The sequence below is a fragment of the Indicator indicator genome, chromosome 7 (assembly GCF_027791375.1).
Source record: "Indicator indicator isolate 239-I01 chromosome 7, UM_Iind_1.1, whole genome shotgun sequence".
In the NCBI taxonomy this organism is placed as follows: Eukaryota; Metazoa; Chordata; class Aves; order Piciformes; family Indicatoridae; genus Indicator; species Indicator indicator.
In genome coordinates, this window is record NC_072016.1 from 16613504 (window position 1) to 16633481 (window position 19978).

General features: G+C 38.8%; 1 protein-coding gene across 1 annotated transcript in view; it reads right to left on the bottom strand.

Annotated features, from left to right (window-relative positions):
* WDFY4 (WDFY family member 4) overlaps positions 1 to 19978 on the bottom strand; it is a 116564-nt gene that overhangs the window by 75306 nt on the left and 21280 nt on the right. The window contains exons 13-28 of the mRNA XM_054382113.1: positions 16372 to 16586; positions 15379 to 15491; positions 14232 to 14439; positions 13920 to 13996; positions 12976 to 13194; positions 11859 to 12040; positions 9350 to 9581; positions 8497 to 8648; positions 7772 to 7883; positions 7468 to 7658; positions 5550 to 5702; positions 5044 to 5117; positions 4106 to 4267; positions 2443 to 2534; positions 1314 to 1413; positions 315 to 520 (exon numbers count right to left, since the gene is read on the bottom strand). Of these exons, the coding sequence (XP_054238088.1) occupies positions 315 to 520; positions 1314 to 1413; positions 2443 to 2534; positions 4106 to 4267; positions 5044 to 5117; positions 5550 to 5702; positions 7468 to 7658; positions 7772 to 7883; positions 8497 to 8648; positions 9350 to 9581; positions 11859 to 12040; positions 12976 to 13194; positions 13920 to 13996; positions 14232 to 14439; positions 15379 to 15491; positions 16372 to 16586 (2488 nt within the window). The remainder of the gene's footprint in view (positions 1 to 314; positions 521 to 1313; positions 1414 to 2442; positions 2535 to 4105; positions 4268 to 5043; positions 5118 to 5549; positions 5703 to 7467; positions 7659 to 7771; positions 7884 to 8496; positions 8649 to 9349; positions 9582 to 11858; positions 12041 to 12975; positions 13195 to 13919; positions 13997 to 14231; positions 14440 to 15378; positions 15492 to 16371; positions 16587 to 19978) is intronic.

Consider the following 19978-nt stretch of genomic DNA (forward strand, 5'->3'; position numbering starts at 1 on the left):
AAGCCAAAAAAATCTTAAAGAAATAGAATGCCTCTGAACACCCCACAGGCATATACCTGCTTTGATTTTACACAAGACAAAAAGGACCATGGCCCTACAACAGCTAATCAGAAATGCCAATTATTGTGCAAGGGGGAATCAACGCTTTCCACTCTTCAGCACAGCAAAACTGAAGTACTAAGGCAAGCTTGCCCTAGAATTAGTATAATTGGTCTACTGAGATCAGTGGGCATTCTCCTCTTACCTACTTCAGTGATCTCTTGTCACTGAGATGGATCAGAGGATTGTTTTGGAAGCATTATATCAACACATACCCATTAGAATATTCAACCCTGTGGAGCTATTTTCCAGCCAGCAGCCAGCCACTGTCCCCTCCTTGAATTTGTTCAACAGCAAACGATTGTGGAGGAAGTACAGAAGTAGCTTGATTCCTAGGACAACTGTACTAGAGTGCAGATAACTCTGTGTGAACAGTAGAAACCAGTCTGGTCCCAGTGCCAAAAATGTCTCTTCTTGTTCACTAGGACAAAGACATGAAAATATGTGAAAGGAGACATGGCAGAAGACAGAAAAGAGATTTTATTTAAAATTATCTCTGTCATTTAGAAGTTTAAGTGTCTCTAGAAAAAATCTGATTAAGGCATACTGAAACATAAAATTACAAAAGATTTAACAACAGACATCCACACAGTTCAAGCCATTTAATTCCCACTAAATCCAATCTTGTATTACTTTCAGAGAAAAACAATCCATTAACATGAAGCTCCTTTTGAAAGTGTGCACCAATAAGTGAGGTAGATTACATCACAGACTAGATCATTCAACCTGTGAAACTCAAAATTCTGGTTTAAATTTTGAAGTCCAAGCTATTCTAACTAATGAAAATGCACAGTTACAGCATGCAGCACTATGAACTTTGCCTTTCAGTTACACAAGTAACTACATGCTCGCAGTTACAATAAAAGAGTGCAGGTTATTCCACATTACATTGAACTGATTTTCGAAGACAGTGGGCTGGAATTTCTTCAATTCTTGCAGTGCAAGAGAATATCCAAGTTTCTTATATGAGATATTTTCTGAAAAGATTAACCTTTTTTCAAAATGAATGCCAGATGTGGGATCTGATCACACATCTCAGTGAATGCCAGATAAATCACTGACAAAGCATAACTCTGAATCAAGCCTGCTCTTACATACTATTTGATTGAGGCTCAAACATTGTCAGCGTGTCTAGTCCTTGTCAAGCACCAGAAAAGAGGGAATCTAGAAGACAGAGACTCTTACCTATGCTTTCCTAAATTGTTTCTACTTACTCAGAGGACAGATGAAGTTTGTCTGAGTGCATTACATCTAACAGCATCTTCAGTAATTGGTTTCGAAGCCAGATTGTCTTTCCAGATGTTTGGCTTAAGGCTACAAATATAAGAAAGTAATAAAGAGTAATGAAAAGACAAAAAACATGTTCCATTGCTTTGATGAACAACCTTGTTTGCACCAGATTAGCCCAGTGGAAGTATTTGTACCGGTCTTTTGTAAAGGAAAAAGATGCAGACATCAGATTTTAGACACAAGAATTCCTTCTGACTTAAGAAATTACCAGTGCTTACACTGTCCAAGTCCTCTTTTTTTTTTTTTTTTTTTTTTTAGAGTTATTTAAACTTCAGTCAAAATACAGGTTGAAAAATAACCTAATGGAAGCAATCTCAAGTTAACTAAAGAGGGAAATGTAAACAGGCAATCTAACTTTTACTGCTTAGCTATGATGTCTCTCTCTATATAAACTAGAGTTTATCAATGTCTCCTTAATATAATATATTGTTCAACCATGCAATAACCAATATAGTCTCAACTGAAAGATGATATTGAAAGAGCCAGTTGACTGCAAGTTCCCACACAAAAATCTGACGTAAATACTCAGATACTTTAAGAGATGTAGAGCTCCATGTTACTATTTGCTACAACTGTAAGAGTGGCAAAGTCTTCACAGAAAGTCCCAGATGCCAAGTGAAATTTTATTCCTCATAACAGCTGACTATGTTAGGTTTTGGGGCAATTTCAATTTAATGGCCTTCATCTCTGTGTATATCTCTGAAATTCAACATTGTGTAGATTCTAGACAATGTAACCAAAGTACTGCTAGAGTGAGAGGACAAAAGGGGAACTGCCCAGGCAGAAGCAGGATCTTGTGATAGATTAGGGCCTTCTTGGATGCATATGCAGAAACTGTCATTTTGATGTTCTTCACATTAAAATGTAATATAAATCTTCCACACAATCTCAAGTCACCTCAGTGCAGCCTGTCTCTTCCAGATGAAGCCATTTGACCTGTGTCTCTTCCTGCCACTGGAGGCAGAAGCAGTATGTTGCACTTACAGTATATCATGCCCTGGGGAAGTACTTTAGTTATCTGCAAGAACATACACACCAGAGGTAGCTTCTTACCTTCATTGGGTGTCTCAGATATGGCATCCAGACAAATCTGATTTTCATCCACAGAAGAAGGTTTCAAAGTGTAAACAAGGAATAATGCAATCCTTACAGAGAAAGAAGAAAGCAATTTTGGTCAGCAGAAAAACAGATGTTAATTTAATTACTATGAGATTACATGCAAATCTCAGTACTCATTAACAATGGCAGTTAGTGACAACCATTGGAAATTCGAATCACTGCAGAAACAAGAATGCAAAAGTTCATGAACTAGGAATAAATCAATATCTATCTACAAATACAAATAACATCTGTCCTATCATGGAAACATTCTTTTTATCTCTTGATTTTGAAAGTCTTTCACCATGAGGAAAGCAATACTGAGTTAAGGACTCTGTTCATACAAAAGATTCTGAACTGCCTGTGGCATTCAGATATTCCTGTTATCACCATTTGGTTTCTAAGCACACAGAGGAAAGCAGAGAAAACTCAGGGAGGAGGAATGTCAATCTCTTTTTATTTGTAGATTGCTTTAACACATTACCTGATTCTAAGAAGAGATTAATGTGACACACTTAATGAAAGTGCATAACCTCCTCCTGGCAACAAGAAGGGGTTTTCTTAGGGGACAGAACACCACTTGTTCTGCAAGAATGATCCACAGAGGAATTTCCACTAGATGTGTCAAAAGTCTAGGACCAAAAGAAACCCCATCAGCTTTTGCTGCTGAGAGTCTGCTAGAGTCTCTGTTCTCCTGGAGCTAGAAGGACAGGGATTGCCTTTATGCCCTTGTTCAGCACTTATGGGCCTGACAAACAAACTATCACAGAATAACAAATCATGATCACATGGCAATTTTTATATACTAAATCCACTACTCACACCTGCATGAAAAAATATATAGGCTAATTCATACAAGACCAGGGTGGGAATATACATTCAGGTAATTCCACAAACCAGCTACAAAACAGTAAATTCACATACTCGCTTCCTCCATGGTCACTACTTGAGGTACTCATGCTTTTCAACAGAGCTAAAGGCTGACTGCAGAGGACACGGGTTTGACTTGCAAGTCTGTTTCTACATTTGGACAAAGCACTTTAAAAACAGAGCTTTCATCTGTGCAGTGCATTTTCCTGGACTAAGGCGGAGCTACAGGCATATAAACTGGGAATGTAAAATGGACTAATGCTTACATACTATGGAAAGCAAACAAAGATTTAAACTGTTTGCTTCATGAAATCCTGACTAACACAATTGATTAAAATTCAAGAACAAAATTAATAGTTTCTGGGATATAAACCAAATCAAGAGGATCAGGTACATAGTTGTCTGGAGCCAAGTTGTAGTACTATAGCAATTGCAATATTCTAGGGGCAGGCTTTAGTTAAACCAAACATTAAGCACAGACTTTGAGTAGTCTTAGTCATACCAGCAGAACTGTTTGTGCCATCATTGTAACGGTCACCACCCAATCCATCTTTACACAAAAAAAATGATTGGACTGAATTCTATTTTGAAAGCATGAAAAAGTTTTTCATTGCTGAAGATCCTGCAGTTGCCAAAAATCTGGGGGTTCTTACCAAAGATGAGGTGAGGGAAATTCTACTATAGAGCTCTCTCTAGTACTAGCAGGAGTATAGCTCACCTGACAAAAATCTTTAGACTGGAAAGTTACCTGAGAATATCTCTTCTGTTAAAGTATCCTTGCAACAGATGGGAGAGAATTTTGCAGGCCACAATGATCCTGGAGTAACTGATTTCAGGATCATTGAAGAGGAAAAGGAGCTTGGGCACCATTTGCACTTGGTAGGCAACTGCAGCGTTCTGACAGCCATCTCTGTAAAAAAGCACGGGGACTATTAAAAGCTTTTACTGGAAAGAACCAAATTAGCTGGGTTTCAGCTAAAAGGATTCTCAGGTTGCACTAATACTTTGCACCTTTGGCTTCTAATGTTGGCTGGAAACATTTCAAATGCCATCAGATAAATTGAATATATGTCAACAATGGAGATCTGAAGACTTATTCGTGTGTTCTCTACCCTTCCCATCTGCCCTCTCCTTTAGAAACTGATGTAATGAGTTCAAAAAACCCAACATTATCGAATTCTCAAGCAGTGACTTGGGAGTAATAACTTATTCTTGAGAACTCAACAAGGGACACCATATAGTTCTGCACAGAGCTTTCTGGTACCAGAAAGGGAGAACTGCTCTACTCATCTCCTCCACCATGCTATGTGTCTTCAGACACAATAACTACTAGTACAGCTGATTAAGACAATATACCATTATAAAATGCCTTTCTCTGTTGTGTTTCGGTTTTAAACAGAACTTCAATTATACATATTTTATTATTATTATTATTTCATACTCAGTTCAAACATTTAAATTTGTACAGCAGTGGTTCCTTGCAAACCAGGTCACCAGATAGCTTTTTCATTTTTGCCCCACAGTTTTCTCAGGAGGTGACCAAATCACTAACTCCAGCCTTGAAAGAGCAGTATAGGAATCTTTCATTCCCAGAGCCCACTGATTCCACTAGGATTAGACCTTTTATCCACCTCACAGTTGCAGCTCCAGGTTAGAGATGAGCTTGTCCCACACTAGCTGCTATACCTGGAGGACTGCAAGATCTCCACAAGATGTGAAAAAAGAGCAAGGTCAAGATTTTCTGGTGCTTTCTTCCAAAGCTGAAAGACAAAGGAAAGTAGAGGTTTTACTGCTCTGCTGAAAGGTCAGTAATGTGTAGCAGAGAAAGACATATATAGTTCAGGAAGTATAACATCATAAACTCTCAATTGTTTCTGCAAGGACAGCTCACAGGAACTGGGAAATTGCTGCCAGTGTGAGGAAGAGCTGCTCCTTTGTTAGCCTGAGAAGCACACCCTGCAGGGTCTGCAAGAACACACCAGAACCTGCACCAGGGCATAATGGAGAGCTTTGGTGACAGCCTGCCATTTCAGAAGCTATAACTTCCCCAGGTGAGCCACAATGCAGAAAATCACCACACACCAGCCCATCCCAAATATTGGATACGGGAGGTGCTATGAACAAATCAAACCTTATACTAAAAAGCCATCTTTAATGCAGCCAAACTCACAAAGTAACATCAACAGTTTTACCTCAAAGTTGCAGATAATATATTGGAATGCATTATAATTCTTGATCACTGAAGATTCAAAGCCAAGCTCAGCTGTGCCCACTAGAGAGAATATTAACTGTAAAATCCTGTTGTTTAACAGCTGTGTCTTCTTCTTCAATAGATAGGCTAGCAACTGAAAAAAAAATATTAGTCACTTGAAAATGGTGTTAGTTTTTTTAAAAATGTTGATGTTGAGCTCTTCAAATGCAAGACATTTGTTTGAAACATTGTCAGTTTCTCAGATAAGTTTATTTTTAATTACTCAATGAATGCCTTATATGGTGAGTACACTTTTAATAGGTTGAGAGGAATAGACATTCATTCAAAAATACACATCAAGACACCTTCTATTTAGTTGGTTGTTTAAGAAAAAAAAAGGTTCAGACATACAAGCAAAGAGCAAAACATTACACCATGATGATCAGTCACATGGAGCGAGCACTAGTTAGCACAAAGTTGAAAGGAACAGCTCATACACAGTCTAAAAGATGGTGTTCACCTACAAGAAAGTTGGGCAAGCAACATCTAAGTATGATAAATATATTCATAGATTCACAGATTCATAGAATGATTTAGGTTGGAAGGGACCATGAGGATCACCTGATTCCAAACCCCCCACCATGGGCACACACAAGGCCCTGGCCTTGAAATCTTCCAGGGAGGAGGCATCCACAAGCTCCCTGGGCAAGCTGTTCCAGTATCTCACCACCCACACTGCAAAGAATTTCTCCCTAACATTTAGTCTAAATCTACCCTTGTCAAGCTTAAACCTGTTCCTTCTCATCCTGTCACTGCAAGCCCTTGTAAAAAGTCCCTTCCTGGCTTTGTTGTAGGCTCCCTTCAGGTACTGTAAGGCCACTATAAGCTCTCCCAGTAACCTTCTTTTCTCCAGGCTGAACAGTCCCAACGCTCCCAGCCTGTCCATATAGAGGAGGTGCTCCAGCCTTCTGATCATCTTTGTGGCCCTCCTCTGGACCTGCTCCAGCAGTTCAATGTCCCTCCTATGCTGGGGTCACCAGAATTGGATGCAGTACTCCAGGTGGGGTCTCATGGGAACAGAGTTGAAGGGCAGAATCACCTCCCTTGTCCTGCTGGTCACACTTCTCCTATTCATATGAATCATGATCAATTTATAAACAATTCACAGACTGGGGAAATGGAAACTTTGGAATAAATCATTGATGAAGCCCTAATGTTAAGAGTCTCATTTGGAACCATCTGTGTTGAAGAGCCTTTGTTCCATAAGACTCTGCTTAGTCAATGCAGCATAAAGTAAATGATAATGAACTGAAACTTCACGCTTGAGCCTTAACTCATCCAATATAACATATATAGTACTTAAATACAACTAAACTCTTCAGTCTGTGCAGCTTTAAGGTTTGAAAGTTGAATTTAGGACAGACTTAATCAACAAAATCCAGACAGAACTTATGCACAATTCCTAATAAAATTAAGATCCAGCCATAGAAATTCATTGCCAGCACCACATTGAGCAGTCTATAAAGAGAAATCTTGGACTAGACAAGCCAAGGGGAAGAAGTAGACCTGTCTAAGAAGTGATCTCTTGTGAGTGGCTCACCTTTTACCAACACACTTGATCCCTCCCACAAGTCTGCTACACCAGTTTATTTAGTTTATTAGCACATCTGACTGAGAGGCATCTGCCCTCACCTTCCCATCGGCAGATATACCATTATAGAGGTTCCCAGAAACTGTAAGCACAGGATTTAGAACACTATCCTATATCCTCCTCTTGAAGATGTCATAACTTAAGATGATCCAAACATAAATGTTACTATCCAGGATATGTTTGTTTGGTTGCCATTGATAGGTTTTGGAGTAAGGTTCTCCAGGGGAAAGACTATTATCAGAGGGAAAGAACAAAAAAAAGTATCTACCTGGTATCCATTCATGTGCCTCATTAATTTTTCACTCATTGGGCTACTGTTCAGGATGCAGTTCAGGACTTTGACAGCTGCATACATGGTGTGGTCATCACAGGCCATAGCAATGAGACCCAGGAGAATGGCAGGGCCTCCAATAAAGTTCAGGCTAGTAGCTGCTGGAGAGGACTGGAACACTCTTACCCCTAGGAAATTGCAGCGTTACTCTACCAGAAAGTTACATGGACAAAATCTGTTATTGGACAGAGAAAGGCCCAATTCTTACAAAATATGAAACATTAAGGCCTAGTGTATTTACCGTGTTGTCCCACAGCAGCTGACCCAATTGTCCGCAAGGAACCTGCGAGGTGTCCAGCAATATTCTTAGCTAGGAATACTGGAGTTGAACTGTCCCGAGAGTTAATCCCAATCTAAAACAGATAAAACACATCCTAAGAAAAAACGTGGAAGTATTTTCAATTCTTTTAGACTATGAAAGCAATTTTCTTTTTTTTTTTTCTTTGCCTTCAAGGTTGGTTGCTAGAACATTCTCCCACCTAAAATATTGCACAACCCCTTTACTTTGACGTGTCAGTAGGCCTGTCATGTTAGAATACCATGTGAGCGGTCATTGTTGTGTCGGTGTGAGCTGAAATTCCCCCCCCACCAACAATAACCAGGCTAGCTCAGTCTGGAAGCAAATGAATGTTCTGAACTTTGCAAGGAAAAATTAAAAAGACAGTTTCAAACCATCACAATTGTGAAGGCATGAAAAATCACAGACTAAACCAAATTATCATTAGACCTGAAAACTATGACATCTTCTGCTGTTTCATGACAGGAATTTAGCACTGTGTTCACACTGTCCAACCTATTCCTCTCCAGAGCTGAAAACAAAACCGTAAGTAGAATAGGGTTAAGGAGTAGGAAAAGCAACTGGGGGGGGAAGAAATCACTGAAAGTACACACTAAATAAAAATCATGAACTTTGTTCATGATAACATATCAGAAACGCGTTTGAGACAAATGAGGGAAATTTGTGACCTCTTTGGCAATCAGCCGGCCATCCACTTCATTGTAGGTGCTCTTGATATCTTGAACTGTAGAGAGAGATGAGTTCATGGCATTGATTCCAAAAGAAATCTTCTCTTCTGCCACCAGAGGTGTAGGATTATGATCACTGGACTGGTCCTCACCTAAAATGAGAGAGTCTATAAAACTTCGGTGGAATTTGGCATTCTCAGCATGTAAGACAGAAGAGAGGCAGACGTAAAATAATTTGAGGAAACCAAAGGTTAGATGGGAATTTGACTTTTACTAACTATAATCAGAAATGCGAGATGATTTCATGTCCTGCTCTAGCACAGAGGTGAATGCACTACTTGTTGAACAAACAGTAATCAATAAACTAAATGTTTTGTCTGCCTGTTTAATAATTGAAGATAACAGTATACTTTAGTTAAGAAGCCTCTTCATTAAATGGAATGCAACTTATTCCCCTTTCTCTCTCTCCTCTGTGCTCTCTCCTAGTCTGTAGGTATTTGCAATTAAAGACTATGCTTCTTTTTCTGCCATGTTTTTTTCTGTGCATCACAAATGCAGTTTATCTCAGCTCAAGGTGTTGCTTTAATAAGTGTCCAACAGAAATTACAATCTTGCATATCTTAAGGATATATTATCCCTCTTTATGCTCAATCTCTCTCTGTTGCTTGATTACTACCCTTCTTTACCCCAATTTACGGGATGTTAGAAGATCCTCATGATATCTTACTTAGTAATAAGGACTTCCAGACTTTCAGAGGTAGTTCTAGGTACAGCAGGAATACTAATGGTAGATTACAAGAATAAAAATTGCCCTGACAAACAAACAGTGGTGGATATGAGAATTATCACATACCTCGAAGCTGTACTGCTTGGAAATTGCTACAATACCGTGGGCCAAGCTTATTAATCACTTCTATAGTCTTCACAGAGATGGCTTCTTCAAAGAAGTATGTAGGTCCAAGGCGCCAGGTCAGGGAGGACTTCTGTTTCCAAATTCGAGGAGTAGCTATGTACCCATAGACATCAATAAAGGAAGAAGGTTCCATGGAAATATAGCTACCTGGTAAAGGCTGGAGATACTGCATCTGCAACAGAAGAATTCAGTGAAGGTACCAAACGTACACAGGGGACCTTAAGATCATGTCCTTGTGAGGTACTACCTGCCACCTTTTCCCTTAATGAAGTTTCAGTCAGCTGCACAACACAATTGTCAAGCACTCTTTAGAAACTGGACTTTCAGAAGTATCATAAACTTGAGCATTTTTGAAAGTTCAAGCCTACTTTCTGACCAAAAAACACAGTAAAAATAATTTCAAGTGTTAGCAAAGGAAAATCCTATCTTGGCCTCAGACTTACTTTTGCTGTTCTAAACTTCATAGCTCAGACTGTGACTTTCATTACTGAAAGCCGAGTCACAGATCATACCTTGTACTAGGCACCTAGAGAATAAATAGTTTTTGAAGAGTGCAGAGTACCTAAGCATGTCAATTTGCTTCAGTGAAATCAGCATAGAAATGGTACTATTTATTTTGGTATCAAAATAAGTATTCAGCCTCCTAAATTGAGTCTATTACTTTGTTTAAATGTAGGCAGTTCTCATAAGAAGTAGTTGGAATATTTTTGGTAGTTCAGAGCTTAGACCTGCCTTTAACAATTTACTGTTAGGATGAGAAGCTCCTAGCATTTGCTGACCTCTGACTACTGAGATGTAGAAGACAAGGCTGGTCAAGAACAGAAAGCAGAACTTGATACTTGAGTGTACAAATATTTGATGTGATGAAATACAACAACATCCTCTCTGCTCTCCAGCATCATCACCTAAAAACAGCTTGATATTGTTAAAAACCTTTACACAATTCTAATTCCTTACACAGTCTTTTCTTCACTGTGCACATAAAGACAAAGTCTTGCATCATGTAAGAGACCCCAGCTCTGGGACAACATTTTATTTACTGAGGACTTGTTTCATTTATTATGAGCTGTTTCACTGTATGTTAAACACATTTGCTGTGAATTCTTTAATCAATTGCAATGTTTAGTCCTAGTTTTATTGATGACTTTCAGTCTCATCTGAAGGAAGGCAAATGAAATTACATCTTCATTCTTGAAATGGATATAGGTCCCAAAAGGCATTTACAAGACAGATCATTTTTCTCAAATATGAGAAAGAGAATATTTGGAATTAAACAGGTTGCTTTTACAAAGAAAGTATAAATACACAAGTGAGCTTTGTGTGTGTTGAGATTGATTTGAAATATGGGAACAAGAAGGAAGAGATAAAAGTTACAATTTTCAAATAATAGAAGGATTCTATTAAAAAAACAAAATAAAAAAACCCCACACCAACCACAGCTGCAACATAAGCAGGCTGCGTTTTCAATATTGCCAACCAGTAGCATTCAAAATCCAAATATCAAATCTCAAAAATACTTTGAGATTAGATTCAAAACCAGGAGCATGATGATGATAATATAAACCAGGGGTCTTCTCATTTGTCCTGTAGATTTTATGAACCCTTCAGGTGCATTTGGATTCTTTTCTCATGGCATCTTATGCAACCTAAGCAATTCACCATTTCAGAACTGACTCCTATGCAAAAAGCAGATCACAAAATATGACATGCTAGGGCAAATACTAGCTACAGGAACATTTGCAATGAGCTTATGAGTTGATATCATTGAAATTCACAAATTTCTTCTAATAGAAACATTTCTTTCATTTCTATTAAATAAAAAAAGAAGTATTATTTTAATTCAAGAGCTATCTCTCCCACTGAACTAACCCAGAGAAATGTCTATCTGTTCCTGAATGCTTAGAGTGCCAGTGGAATAATGAGTGCAACATGAAAAGGATAGCTTGTCCTTTTCCTCCATGTAAGGTACTTAGGAAATTCCATCCATTTGGGGATTCTTGCAAACAGCCATCCAGTTACAGAAGCTTATTTCTCTGTGACCTTTCTGCTTTTCCCAGGTCTTCCTTCATTAATGGTGGCTCTCTACATAACTCATCATCTTTGTAGGTCTAAACCTAAATGCAAATCCCCTTTGGTTTAGGGTTCTCTGGTCATGCCTTATAATGTGATGTACTTCTTAAAACTGACATATTCTGAAAATCCTGGGTGTAAACTGAGACACCTTCAAAAAACCTATTTCTGTAAAGCAGCCCAAATACACTCTAGATTGCATGGATTTTTGACTCCAGTCATGCACAGTGCAGAATGGCATGTCTAATACATGCAATTCACCATGCTTTAAGTTTCCCAGGTTATTACCAAGAAGTCATGGTATATCTATGTGAAGATGAAAATGAAAAGCAATTGAAAGGCAAATGTCAGGCACAAGACCTATGAAAAGAGCCTTTACCTTTGCAGAGCCAAGCATCTGACCATTTATATAAGCTGACACAATGCAGTTCTTCTTTGCTTCCTTAGCAACTGTCACCGTGAGATGATGCCACTGGTCAGTTAGGAGCTTGCCACAGACAAAGTGGACTTGCCTTGGAAATGGGGAGGGATTTAGGACCTCTCCCTCAGGTTCCATGATATCTGTAACAATGAAAACAGGAGCAGTCAACAGGAAGTTTCTCTCACTTTCCCCTGCCTCTGAAACACAACTATCAAACATGACACAAAGAATATGGCTCTCTGTGTGTATGCAGTGCTTTGGTGCTATTCTGTTCAACATCTTAAAAAGCTTCTGTGAAGGTCCTGAGACTTGCACAACTGTCAAGATCCCTTCGTCATACAAAATGGCATACTCCCATAGAACACCAATTAGATGTGTCTAGGCATCTAGGGCAAAGTCAATATATTCTCTAAGAGGACAACTCAGGATATTCAGAGCCAGCTGACACAGAAAATATTCCTAGCACATTAATGATGAACTCTGTATATTAACTTGTGGGTTTTAGAAAAGAGGCAAGCTGGGATATTTATCACTATCTAAGGGAATTGGAGCATTCACACAATGTCAGTTGTGCATGAAAAAACCCCAGGTACTATTCCCACTCCTTTCCCAGCTTCCTCTGCAATGTTAAATGACATTCACATTTGAAGTACCTACTGTATTCAATAAGGAGAAAGGGATAAACATCAATAACAAAATAAGTTTGATAGACCGGCACAATAGAAAACATTCTAAAGTGAGGAGAGGAAATTAGCTCTTTGAGTGGGAAGCTAGATCACTCCCAAACTCCACACTCCTAATACCCAAACCTGTCTACTGCTGCACAGAACAGGCAAAAAAGAGCTGGTTCATGTCCAGTCTGCAGAACTGCATGCAATTATGTAACTGACATACAAAATAATTCTCAATGCCTATAACAAATTTAAAACTGAAATACAACAAAGAATTACAGTATCAACAGGCTGTCAGAAGAAAACTGAATATAAAAAGTCTCTATTGATGTCCTGGGTATTTAATAAAAGATTCCAGACGCTCAGAAGACACAACAATGCAGCTTCACTGAGAAGAGCCTTACCAAGTGGCTGGAATTCTACTTCTTCTGTGGAAATGACCAAAGAATGGTCCTGCGGAAAGAAGCTCACTGAAAAACAAACATATTCTTGCTCTGTTCTTGACATGTGTCTCACAACTGTGAGAAAATGGAGTGGGTGACTGTTGTGCACTGAACCAAACTTGCTAACCAGAAACCAGCAGGAAAATGTCAGGCCACTTGGGGGAGGGAACATTCTGTTGCCTGTAGACAGAAAAAAAAAAAAAAAAAAAAAAAAGAGGCAATAAGGAAGTTGGTTTCCTTGTGCAGACATTAGCAAACTGGTGTTTAATTTGTAGTCCAAACCATATAAAAGCTATCCTTAGAATAACAGGTTTAATTTATTTTCAGTTCTACTAGATTTCACTGTCTATCTTCGATACCATAAAGACTGCACATATGAGTGTATGCACATTTATAAATGACCTAAAATTGACTGATGGGTAATGACTACTAGATGTCCATGCCATGGAGCTCTTCAACTGGGAAACACTGAGCCAGAAATAAGTTTTCTCAAAGTTCATAAAATTCAGGAAGCAAATGGTACAGTACATTTTCCAGTTCACCCAACAGAGATGTTGATCTATAGGAGAATCCCATTTTACTTTAAGTGACAGTTTCTGTTCCTTCTGTGGAAGATTACTCTGAAATCTGGTGGTTCTTACTTGTTCAAACCATTTTCTTAGCAGCCTATTTTAAATTTGTATTGTTAATGTTAATGCTAATGCACTGCACTATGAAGCTGCATCTGATACTGCTTTTTGGGAGCAACCTGAGTTACACAGCTCAGAATTGGATGGGGACACAGAGACAGGAGTATATTAAAATACAGAGCTTATATGCTGTCATTTCTTACAAATGCTGAATGATTTCAGTACTGATGAAAAGTCAGAGCTTTCAGGAAGCTGCAGGTGAATCAAAGTCCTTACCCTTGCCAATTCCTCCTGAGACAGATTGCTCTGCACTGGGTCCCATGACAGTGGCCAAGGTAGGGAGGTATAAACACCTAAAAGGCAAGCAAGCACTCATTCAGCAGAAATGTAAAATCATCCCTGAATGTCACCAATGACTTAATACTGCAGAATCATGTTAGCAAGGCAGAGTCTATGCTATCAGCAACATTGCTGCAAGGAAGGCAACACCAGGGCACAAGGATTGACCAAGATAGAGAGAGATCAATTGCTGTGTTCAGCATAAGGGCCTGAAAATTGCAGAGCAGCTAAAGAGAAAAGCAGCAATACCCATATCCTTCCATGGACATGTCAAACTCCACAAACGATGGAACCAAAGAAGTGCTGCAGAGCTGGAAGTTTCGAGGTGATGTCATAGAGATGAGACTCATTGCAGTTTGGAGTGCCAATGCAGATCCCTTAGACACCCCAGGAGAGCTGCTGACAGGAACAGCTGTTTGAGGATCAGTGTTATTGCCCACCATGTCCTCTTCTGCACCTGCAAGATCACAGTGCTTAACCAGGTCAGTGTTTGCAATATTTTTTCAATCACAGGCTTTGCCTGCAATTCAGTTAATCACTACCAAGAACAGTGCTGCACACTCTGAAAGTAGCACATCCTCAGCAGCCTGTAGAAATCCTCAGCAATACACAGAAATACTTCACCGATGGAATTTCAAAATGGGAGGCTGACAGGAAAGGCGAGCAGAAGTGACAGCCATATTTTCTCCCCACGTATCTTCAGGCAGCTCCAAACTTCAGTTCTAGTAGAACAGGTTCCTGACCTGTTGGTTCTATTTTTCCTACACAAAGACCATTCAATTCTGCCATAACAGAATAGTTACAACCAACATGTGGCAGAAGATCTAAGAGTGACTACAAAGAACATAAGACCCAAATTTGTGCCATGCTTTATCAAGTGTCTCATAGGCATGAGAACAGTTTAAGCACTAAATACTACGACTGTGACCTTTCACCTGCACAATATATTAGAACAAAGAAAGGACTTGGATGGAAAATGGCCTATAACAGCAAGGCATAGTACTTGGTTATTATCTTTAGTCACATTTTATCCTATTTCTATCTATAAATCATTTGGAAAACATGCTGCAGACCCAACAGACATGTCCCTTGGTTTGTGGAATATGATTAGTATTTTTATGCATGGCTTCCATGTCTGATCCATCAAAGTTTTAGCCTATATCAGCAGCTGGCTTGAGCATGTATTAGAATTTGATATCTGCTGGTTGTTAGATCAGCTTTCAGTGGTGGTTAAGCACCACCAACCTGAGCAATATCCAGTCTAAAACATCCAAGCATACTTCATCTTCACCGTAACTGTCTTGGAGCAACTTATTCCAACATGAGTTTCCCGTCATTACAGAGACATCTATAAACCAACCACTGTATAGCAACTGCGTGTTCATTGTGTGCTTACCTGCATTCCAATCTGCATTAGCTGAATCACTTCCCTGACATGAAATAGCCTCAATATTCTTCATTCTAGGCCTGGGACATAGCAGTGGAGAACCTCCCAACCAAAGAAACTGCCTAATATGAAAAAAAAAAAAAAAACAAGTAAACAATCAAGCCAGACACTTTGGAGTCATAGCAACCATGCAAATACAGCTCAGGCTTCTGGAGACCCATATTCTTACTGGATACCAATTTTAAAGACATCCCAAATAAAATAGAAGGAATATTTTCTGTTGTATTATCACAAATATTTGTTTTGCATTACACTTCTCCTTTCAATGTCTTCCTATGGAGAAAAAAAAAAAAAAGGTTTATTTTCTTCAGCAATACTTTCAAATATTACTTAAAAAAAGTTGCTGAAATTGTTGCTGGTTTCTTTTTTTTTTTTTAAGAAAACGTGTTCCATTTTTGAGTAAAAGAAATCCAACCGTCCACTGTATATCCAACTTCATCTGCATTCTCATCTCTACTACAGACTCTCATGCCTAGCATTTTTTAGCATTAAAGAAGTAAATGCATCCTGAAAATATCCTCAAAGAAAAAACAGAGAGTGAGAAACAAGACAACACTCTATTTCTGCATCTGTCACTGACATGGATCCAAGCTAAGAGGAAGTCAGTTTTACTCTTCAGGAAACAGTTTCTCCATATTAATGCTATGAGAGAATAAGCTTAGATGTTTTGTAATTATTTAATCAGTAACCGTTCATAAATGGCTTTACAACCCTTGCAGAGATGGTGCAGCAGACTACTATAGACTCAAACTATCTTCAGTTAATCATTTAAGTATATATCCTGTGATCAATATGCAAGTAGTATTACTTGAGACTTGAAACAAAAAGCTAGGAGTCTTGCTGAATTAAAGCACTACAGGAAGTACCTAATTATTACACAAGCCTTGAAAAAAAAAATTGCACCACTAAACTAAATTCATTCCATTAGATACAATCTGATACCTTAATACATCTGGCTGAATAGCCTGTGATGCAAGCTTCTCAAACACTCTAGTGAGGGGCAGATGCAGTGGATGGTTCTCATTGAGGAAGGCACCCTGACAGGAGGTTATGATGGTGCTCAGCAAGCCAGCTCCACACATCACCTGGCGACTTTTTTCTGACTTCACCAGGGACTGAATATGACCAACCACAGCACACTGGATTTCCTGTGAGAGCTGAAATGGACACAAAACTGAAGTCAATGGGCTGGAATGAAAACAGTATACAGTGATGGATTCTGGGGTTTGTTTGTTTGCTTGGTTTTTCTGTGGTTTTTTTGTTGGTTGATTTTGTGTGTGGCTGTGTTTTTGTTTATAGTTCTTTCACTTGTTAAACATCTGGGTGGAATGTGAAGCAATTTCCCTGCACTCAGAATAGACTAGCTTGTTATGTGTAAAGAGGAATTCTATTCTTTTGCATCCAGATCAAAACCAAACCACACATGACAACTCAAATGCCAACAGGTGATTTGTTTTCCAAGTGTTCAGCAACCAAAAGTCCTCCTTGCAACAGTAATACCAGCACATCCAATGTAAGATACTGTTTTTGTAAACCCAACTACTACTTTTGGTATCTGAAGGGCAAGTTCTTTGGATAATAGTTACTTCTCTCTGAATGACTGATCATTTCCAGTGACACAAATTTCACTGTGCATCTCATTACAAATAGAGATCATCCACCAGACTAAACTACACTATTTTTCAGAGAGGCACTTCTTGCTACAGTATATAAAAATCTCACTGAAAACTTTTTGGATCTTTTAATTACTATTTTACCTCATTTTTGACTGGATGCAGGAAAGTTATCTAGATGTAAAAAGCCACAAGAAAACAGAGGACATAGGTCTTGATTAAGTGAACCTATTGGTTTACTCCAAAATAAATCCAATGAAAGAATAATGGCTGGCATGAAAAAAAAAATATTGTTTTCATTAGCTTAGCAGCTTTGTCAATATCAGTATTGCCTTGTTTTGAATGAAATATGCTGTTTTCATGGATCTTAGTTCCAGTAAAATGAGATATTAGTGCAAATATTAATGGTGGCCAGGAAACCAGGCTGCATGTTTCTATATGCATGGATTGATTTTCCTAACACATATTACTTGCACCACGAATCATGATATTGAAGGTACAGTTAGAATGTAGTTGGGCTCACAGCTCTGTCTCAAGTTAGAGTCCTAATGGCAACTTAACAGTTTCCCTAATCTACTTAAGTAGTTCCCAGGTTCTTGCTCCTAAGAGCCCAGAGTTTCAAAACTGAATTCAATTTCAAAGCTGAATTTAATTCATTGTTATTTGTCTTTAAAACACTGTGCAAGAACTTTGAACCTTTAGCAGTGGGATTCACTTCAAAATGATATAATTTCCTTAGTTTTAAGAATGATACAGCAATAATTCAGTGTGCAGTTCCAAAAAGCAATCTCAGGGCACCTCTCACTTGAAAAGGTATTAACCCTTCATAGCATATTAGAATAAACTTCCTAACATACCACAGAGACTTAGCTTTACAAATTATGAAATCAAGGCATCAAAAGTAGTGCTTCTAAAAAGTTCCAAGTGATCTGGGACTTTAAATCTTTCTTTCAAAAGTAGACATCCATCACCTTAAAACCTATTGTGTGTAGAGAGTTTGAGCCACTGCTGAAAATCATCTGTGTGATATTTTTTCCTTAAAATATTATCAAAAACTATCCATACATTTACCACAGATCAAATTCCTGATGCACAGTTTCCAGATGCAAGCACATTTCCATTATGTCACCATATTTTTTTCTGATTAACTCTCACCACTGACCTTAACAAGCAAAATTTACTTGCTGGCAGTGTGTAGGGGTTTTGCAAAGTTAGAGTAACTGCAGTCAGTGCCCTCCTTGCAAGTAGACAGAAAAAAGCACTATGAACTGCATGAACTGTTTCTCCTTTTTCAAAATCATGGACATAGTACCTAGTTAAATGCTCCACATACCCTACCACATGCCCTACCCTAAGTGATCCTGCTCTAGCAGGGGGGTTGGACCTGATGATTTCTTGAGGTCCCTTCCAATCTCTGATATACTGTGATACTGTGATAAATTCCATCACGTCCATCAGGCTTTTCATGCAAGCTGTACCAAAGGGAAGCTACAGAGCTCTTGCTCACCAAATGGCACTTAATTGCAGTATTTTTGAGCATTACCGTGGACTGAGTTGAACCTGCTGCTGTTATTCATATCATGCTGCAGTTATGCCAGCTTCAAAAATAGAAGTGCTAACTGGAGCAAAGAAGTTTGGGCTTGAAGTTTGTAACATAGGAGGCTTCCAGTTCCTGTTGCTGCTTCTGGGTTCCTGGCTCTTGGATATTGCCTCTTTTCTGCAGGCAGTGCAGCAGAATAGGTGGGAGTTGTGTAGGTGCTGGTTTTGGTTTTTTGTTCTGCACTGTTTGGTCCATTCCACACACACACACCCCCACACCCCCCCCCTGTATTTCCCTGCACTTCTACTTCTTCTGCAAATAAGCTAAGATAAGGTAATCATGCATTGTATTATTAGGTTAATTAGATTATTAGCTCAGGTAATTATGCATTGTGATTATGATATCTTATGTTATACTAAATTCTTAGCTCTTTTTCTCAACCCTTAGTTGTGTGTGTTACTTTTCCCCTCACTTTTGTGTTGGAGGAGCAGGCAGGTCAGCCCTTCTGCTAAACCATTACAGGGGTCTCTTGATTTTTCTAAGGTACTGTGCAGTGCTATAGTATGGTGTTCATTACACACCTAAGATGAAAACAAAGCTGCCTCTGTGTGACACCTTATAAATGATGTGACTGCATGAAAAAGAACACAAAATAGAAAATTATCTTCGGTCTAGTTAGCCAGAGATTCTTGTCAGAGTTTCTCTCTCTTCAATTCAGGGGTTTTTACTTCAGTGCTGCTTTTTAAGGAGAAATGGGTCAAATAAAAGGGCAAGCTGCAGTACTGCAAGCACGGGAAGAAAACTGCTTTGTCTTTATAAACAGGGGAAGCTTCAGAAGTTGGCCAATCAATGAACAAGCAAACTTCTTACTAAAAGCCCCAAAATATGCTTGAGTAAGAACATGCAGGCAAGGCACTGCATTTTCTTATTAAAAAAAATAAATAAATGTTGTGCTGTAATCAGGCTCAGTAAAGAAAAATCTCCCAGGAGAGAATGCTGGAGCAAAGCCTGCAGGAAAGCACTGAGGGGAAAGAGCTGACCATCAGCTACAACTTCAGTCTGAAGGACCCACTGCCAGGGTATTTCTAGTGTCCTTCCTCCTACCAGAGTCCTTTCCCTTCTCCCAAAGACTTGGCTGCCCAGCCCAAAGAGGAATGAAGCTCTGGACAAATACCTGAAGAATTTCCTTCTGCAGCAATTTAGGAATTCACTGTGATATTAGTAGTTACATTAAACAGTGATATCAGTAATATAAATCTAAAGGCAGAAAAATCTTAAATGTCACACAGCCTTGTGTGGGCCATATCTAATGGTCAATATCAATATCTAAAGCTCAATGACCTTTTCAGTTTAGAAAGAATTTACACTTTTAAAAAGTACAAATATTTGGAAAATG